Here is a 7,463-nt window from a genome sequence, read left to right on the forward strand (position 1 = left end):
CCCCTTCCCATCCTCTCTCCCACCTGCTTCCCTCCCTCCATCTGCTCCTAACACCCCCACACTCCCCTTCCCATCCTCTCTCCCACCTGGCTCCCTCCCTCCATCTGCTGCCTATGACTATTTTATCCCCCCTTTTAAATAAAGTCCAGGCTTCCTCTCTTGGGCTTCCTTCTTGTTTAGATTCTTTGGGTCTTTGGAATATAGCATGGGTATCCTGGACTTTATAGCTAATATCCACTTACAAGTGAGTATATAACATGCATGGCCTTAGGGTCTGGGTTACCTCACTCACTATGATATTCTCAAGTTTCATCCATTTGCCTGAAAATCATATGATGTCTTTGTTTTTAAGAGATGAATAGATATATCAAGACAAAAACAAATTTAAACAGTATCTATCCACAAATTCAGCCCTACAGAAAATAATAGAAAGAAAATTCCAACCCAAGTAAGATAACTACAACCAAGAAAACACAGGAAATAAATAATTGCATACCAGCAAAACCAAAGCAAGGGAAGTGCACACACACGTACATGTACACACGTGTACACACGTATACACACACACACATACTAACATCACAAATGTCAAAATAACAGGAATTAACAATCGCTGGTCATTAATATCTCTCAACATCAATGGACTCAATTCCCCAGTAAAAAGACACAGGCTAATAGAATAGATACAAAAACAGGATCCATCATTCTTCTCCATACAAGAAACACACCTCAGCCATAAAGATAGACATTACCTCAGAAGAAAGGGTTGAAAAAAAAAAAGGCTTCCAAACAAATGGACCCAAGAAGCAAGCTGGAGCAGACATTCTAAGATATAATAAAGGACCTGGATCCTGGACCAAGCATATATAACCCATAATATTCCACTCCCTGGCCCCCATAGGCTTGTACAAAGATATGAGTCTATAGGGGCCATATCTAGATATACCATACTAAAAAGGTACAACTTCCAAAGTCCCCATAATCTATAGCAGTATCAACAATGTTAAAAGTCCAAAGTTCAAAGTTTCTTATGAGATCAATTCAATCACTTAACTGTAATCCCCAAAGCAAGACAGGAAACAAACTGGGCAAACTACAAACTGCATTTTTATGTCTGGTGTTAAAGCAGTTTTCAGATATCCAACTCCTTTTACATCTGTGTTGACTGCAACAAAATTCTGTCTCCTGGGCTGGTTTCACTCCCTGTTAGCAGGTTTCCTCAGCAGATCATGGCTCTGGCAGCTCCAAATCTTGGGGTCTCCAAGGCAACTTCAAAGTCACAACTTCTTGTTTCATCGTCTACGATCCACATATGATCTTCTGAAATCCTCCAAAGGGCTGGTGTTGCTTCTCCAGCTCTGCCCTCTGTAGCACTCTAAGCTCAGGTGGATCCGCTCCATTGCTGCTGCTGTTCTTGGTGACCATCCCATGGTACTGGCATCTCCAATATACTGGGTCTTCGGCTGCAGCTAGGCTTCACCACTAGGGTCTCATCAGCTCTCTTTATGGTGCCAAGCCTCAACTTTTTTGCATGACCCCTTCAGTTCTGAGCCATCAACTGCAACTGAGGCCACGCCTTCACCAGTGCTCTTCCATGGCCTCTCACAGTGCCAAGCCTCAGCTGCTCTCGTGATACCTTCATGCCTTCAAAACCAGTACCACCTGGGTAACTCTTACACATTACCAAGTACAGCTGTAGCAGGAGGTACATCCTTGGCTATTTCTGGAGCAAGGCTTCTTTATGCTCTCAGAAAACACTTCCCAGATTTCAGTTCAATGGTTCTGGTCTCTTCTTAATCACTGCTAATTTCTTAGCTCCAGCTAACCAGCATCAATTGTCCCAGTAGTCCCTTCTATTCTTGAATCTAAAGCCAGAGCCACATGGCTGAAGCTGCTGATCTCTGCTGCTTACAGGAGCTGGAACATGGCCCCTTGTTTTATTTCATTATCACTAGCTTTCTGTTTTTCAACTCCTTCACTACCTAAGCTTGACTGTCCTGGATCTTCCTCTGTAGATTGACCTTGAACGCAGAGATCTGGGGTTAAATGTGTGTACCACCATGCCTAGACTTGAGCTTTTCTTCATCTAGAACTTGCTCTGCTCCAGGCTGACTTTGAACTCAAAGATCTGCTTCAATTTATCTCCTGGGATTAAAGGTGTGTACCACCACGCCTGCATCTAAATTTAGCTCAGTAGCATCTTGCTCCAAGGTCACCACTCCATTAATCCAATTTTAATATCCTTAAACACAGGATTCAGCCCCATTTCACTTCCTGGTGTCCCTTTAATATTCATATATTTTATATTTTTCCTTTCTAAGCTTGCTATGCTTATTCAAAATGTTCTTCCTGAGACTTAACCAGAGAACAAAGTCTCTGCTGGACTTTTTTTGAAACTTCCTTTTGTCAATGTAATTAATATAAACCTCTTCATCTCAGCCTCAGGTAGACTCTTCAGACAAGGGCAAAAAAGCAACCACGCTCTTCACCAAAATACCACAAAACAGTCTCTAGGCCACAAAACAGTCTCTAGGCCACAAAACAGTCTCTAGGCCACAAAACAGTCTCTAGGCCACAGACTGCAGTTCTCCTCTGAAACTTCTCGGGCCTAATCTACACAGTTCAAATTACTCTCAGCAATGAAGTCTTCCATACTCCTACTAGTGTAAAATTACATTTTCAAACTGTACTGTGGGAATTTAGTCCTTAGTTAAACTCAGTGGGAGACCGGCTCCCAGAACCTAAAAACAATGGGAGGCCAGTTCCCAAGAACCCAGAAACAAGGGAACCAAGAGGACCTGGCCTGAGAACCCAGAAACAACCTGGCCCAAAACAATTTCCAGGTGGCTAGCCCACCCCTGGACCCTAGCACGAGCCAGCACCAATCAGAAACCACCCCGTACCTTCTCCCTACCCGAGTCTTCTCTTTTGCCCCAGCAACTGCACAGGAATAAAAAGCTGCCTAAGACCTTGCTCGGGGCCAGACTCCTCTACCCCTGTGAGGGATATGAGTCTCGCCCCAGCTAGCTGGAATAAAAAGCCTCTTGTAGATTGCATCAAGTCCGTGTCTTGATGGTGTGTGGGGTCGTCGCTCCTGGGATTTGAGTGTGGGGGGTCCCTCCAGGAATCTCACACTAGGACAACATAAAGGACAATATTTAATTGAGCTAGCTTACAGGTTCAGAGGTTCAGTCCCTCATCAAGGTGGGAGCAGGGCACCCATCTAGGCAGGCATGATGCAGGCAGAGCTGAGAGTTCTACATCTTCATCTGAAGGCTACTAGTAGAAGATTCACTTCCAGGCAGCTAGGATAAGGGTCTTAAAGCCCACACACACAGTGACACACCTACTCCAACAAGGCCACCCCTCCTAATAGTGCCACTCCCTGGGCCGAGTATATACAAACCATCACAGGTCTTAAATAGTTTTAGTTTGTATTTTCCTGAATTTCTTCAAGGGATTTATCTATTTCCTCTTTAAAAATCTCTATCATCTTTATTAGATTTAAGGTCATTTTCTTTCTGAGATAAAATTAACTCTGATTCCTCTTGTCTTCTCACCAAGCAACTGGAATTCATGTTCACTGTTCGCAGTAAATAGACGTTCCTCCTCCTGATTGGCTCCTTGCAAATACCTGGAGCCCATTCCTTCCCTTTCTCCACATCAACTTCTCGGCAGTTCGTCCTGATTGGCTCCTTGCAAATACCTGGAGCCCATTCCTTCCCTTTCTCCACATCAACTTCTCGGCAGTTCCTCCTTTTGATTGGCTCCTTGCAAATACCTGGAGCCCATTCCTTCCCTTTCTCCACATCAACTTCCCAGTGGCAGACTGAAAAGAATTGAGAGCTGTCCACGACATGAGCTGAAGGAGTGACTCTTCTGGGATCTTCCACCAAATTATGACCAGGCTTCCCACTGCAGACACCCCTTAAATCATTAGAGGGTTCCAGGGAGGAGTCATCAGTCTTAGCTGCCTGAGCTGTATCCTCTGAGACCAGTCCCAGAAGTCCAGCGAGCCTTTTATGTTGCTTCAGTAAGGGGCCATGCTGCTTTAGAAGGATGACCAGGTCTTTCATTACCCCATCATACTTGATAGGTCTCTTGTGTTCTTCTCGACATAGGGGACAGGTCATTATCCAGTCTTCTTTCTTTGCCACCCACTTTTTACTGCACTCCAAGCAAAATATGTGGGCGCAGGAGAGATAAACAGGATTAGAGTAAAGGTCCAGGCAAATTGAACAGATTGCCTCCATTCCCAAATTGTTTTGCGTTAAGTTATCTTGTGAAACTCTTACGTGGCGATGTTTGGAGTCAAAGTTCTCTTTCCTCACCTGAAAAACAAAGATAAAGGCACAAACAAAAGCTGTAGCCAGAGAGAAACAGGATTGTGAAGACAGCCTCACAAAAGGATCAGTTTATCTAGAGTTGGTGACCTCCAGCAAAGGACTTAGGGTCTGACCACTTGTGCTCCAGCTCTTAGTTGAAGTTATCAGGCACTAGGGCTGGATGGATCCTTATATAGTGCCTGTGACAGGCTCCACCCACAATGAGTCATAAGCTCCACCAACAATGTGAGTCAAAAGCTACTTAAAATCAATCAAAGAGGGAGTGTGCCTTTAAGTCCTGCACTCGGTAAGCAGAGGCAGGTAGATCTCTATGGGTTTGAGGCCAGCCTGGTCTACAGAGTGAGTTTCAGGTCAGCCAGGGCTACACAGAGAAACCCTGTCTTGAAAATACAATAAATAAATAACTTTTTGAAAAATCACTTTTTCTGGTCCCAGGTGCTTTGGGAGCTGCAATTTACCTTGTAGACATGGCCAAGTTCAAGAATCACACCACACACAACCAGTCCCACAAATGGCACAGAAATAGCATCTAGAAACCTCAGTCATAAAGATACAAATCTTTTAAGGGGGTTGACCACAAGTTCCTGAGGAACATGTGCTTTGAAGAAGATGCAGGAAAACAATGCAAAGGCAATTGGTGAATGCGCAGAGGCCATCAAAAAGGCCCTTGTGAAGCCTAAGGCAGAAAAACCTAAGAAGTCTAATGGCTCCAGCAGCCAACTGAGCTGTCTTGCTTTCATCACACCCTAAGCTTGGGAAGCAGACTCAAAGATAAGTGGCCAAGAGGCTCTGCCAACCATAGCTCAAGGTTCAAACCAAGGCAGAGCTCCAGCTCAGGCTCTAAAAGGTGTGCAGGCCCACGTGAAGGTCCCATAGAAAATAGTTCTGCTAATGTAAAGACAGATGGACTGCTATGACACACTTACATACACACTATTTGCAGATGGCCAGTATCCTATGCTGTGTTTACAAATAAACTTAAGGCAAGAAACTAATTAATTAATTAGTTAATTTGAAAAATCTAATCAAGTAAACATTGATCCTAATCTTCTATTCATGTTGTTTTGCAACTGTTAAAGAATTATACTTCTATACAATTAGATGTCATTAAAGGCCACCTAAATGATTATATAATATTTCACACTAATTCTTGAATTAAAATAGCAAAGCTGCTGCCACTCAAATGACATTTTTCTACTTTCAGAAGTCAACTAGAAACAAAATGTACTAGAGACCAAATTCATCCTGGGTTGTAAATATGTCTGATATATTCCTAAGTAAACAGAATCTAAAGCAATGTCTATGTTCCTTAGCTACTTTAGGGATCAGTTACTAGGCAGAAGACTGAAAACACCCACCAAGTAACAGTACACCTGCTATAATTATTCATGATACCATTTTTATTCTCAAAATGTCCCTGCTTAAGCAATACATTATGTGATATCTGTTTTGAGCAATAAACATAATAAGTTGTCTCTCCTCATTCCTGCACCTTCCCATGTGTGCTTTGATGTATGCACCCCTTGGTAAGTAGTTAGGTCATGCTGATTGAGATAGTCATCAGCTTAAGGGATAAGAATGAGTCTACTCACTTGGTCATTTTCAAGTGTACTATACATTGCTATTAATTATAATCACCATGAGTTCAAAGATTTGTACAATTATTCCTCCTGTTTATCTAATATCCCCACTTCTCTGCCTGGTAACAGTACCACTACTTTTATGTATTGAAGTTTTTTGCATTCCACATATGGATAAGACCATACAATGAATCCTTTGGGGAGACCTGGTTAAGTATTAATAATGCCCTCTATTTCATGCATATAGTTGCAAATGGCAGGACTTTTCTCTAAGACTGTCTAGTATTGCATTGTGAATATTAACACATTTTCTTTATTGGTTCATTCATTGATGGATTGTTACATTGACTCTATATCTCATTTGGCACAAATAGTTTCAAAATGAATGTAGTAATCTGCATATTTCTGTATTGCATTGATTTCTTTTTCTTTGGGAACATACTCAGAAATTGAATTGTTGGACCATAAGGTAGTAGGTAGAATTTTTTTACTGGTTTCCATAATGACTGTATATGTTGTATGACAAAACTTTCCGTGGGAAGATGCAATGCATACATGATGTCACCCAGATAGGAAACTCAGGACAGAGGAAAGTACAGTTCAGATATCAAAGTCTAATTAGTTTTGGTTTTGGCTTTGGTTTTTGTCTCATGCATCAACAAAAGCACCAAAAAGTTTTTGTAGGCAGGCATGGTGGTACATGCCCTTAATCTCAGGACTCGGGAGGTAGAGGCAGGAGGGACTCTTTTAGTTAAAGCCCAGTCTGCTCTTCAAAGTGAGTTCCAGGAGAGCCTAAGAAACCCTGTCTCAAAAAACAGAAACAGTTTGAAACAACAACAAAAAAGTTCTTGTGACTTATATGTCATATATCATGTAACTAGAAATTAAAATTGAGCCAGGCAGTGGTGGCACATGCCTTTAATCCCAGCACATGGGAGGCAGAGGCAGGCAGATTTCTGAGTTCGAGGCCAGCCTGGTCTACAGAGTGAGTTCCAGGACTGCCAGGGCTACACAGAGAAATCCTATTTCAAAAAAAAAAAAAAAAAAAAATCATGAAATGACACCCAGAGGAAGCTCCACTCCCAGGCACTCTAACACACCCAGGATCAGAGGTGAGGAGGATACAACATCTGTCCCAACACCAGGAGTAACTGGGACCAGGAGGACCCAGACACACAGGAACTCTGCCAGCCTAATAGCTTTGGTTGCTTCCAGTCTGTCTGAGCCAGCAGGTGCCCTGAGCAGACCTTGGGCACAAACTCTGCAGTCATTCCCAAAACACCAAGAGGAAGCTCCACTTCCAGGTGCTCTAACAAGCCCAGGGTCACAGGATCCCAGAATCACAGTATCACAGAGAAAGCTTGACTCTGAGAAGTTCTGACACAATCAGGATCACAGGAAGGACAGGCTCCAGTCAGATTTAGCAAGCACATGTAGCACTAGAGATAACCAGATGATGCAGGGCAAGCGTAAGAAAATAAACAATACAAACCAAGGTCACTTGGCATCATCAGAACCCAATTCTCCCACCATAGCA

General features: G+C 42.8%; 1 protein-coding gene across 1 annotated transcript in view; it reads right to left on the minus strand.

Moving 5' to 3' along the window:
- Positions 1–3,510: 3,510 nt before the first annotated feature.
- Rfpl4b (ret finger protein like 4B) overlaps positions 3,511–7,463 on the minus strand; it is an 8,590-nt gene continuing 4,637 nt past the window's right edge. Inside the window, 3 exon segments of the mRNA XM_031348520.1 lie at positions 3,511–3,582; positions 3,585–3,634; positions 3,782–4,331. Of these exon segments, the coding sequence (XP_031204380.1) occupies positions 3,511–3,582; positions 3,585–3,634; positions 3,782–4,331 (672 nt within the window).

The sequence above is a fragment of the Mastomys coucha genome, unplaced genomic scaffold (assembly GCF_008632895.1).
Source record: "Mastomys coucha isolate ucsf_1 unplaced genomic scaffold, UCSF_Mcou_1 pScaffold3, whole genome shotgun sequence".
Classification (NCBI taxonomy): Eukaryota; Metazoa; Chordata; class Mammalia; order Rodentia; family Muridae; genus Mastomys; species Mastomys coucha.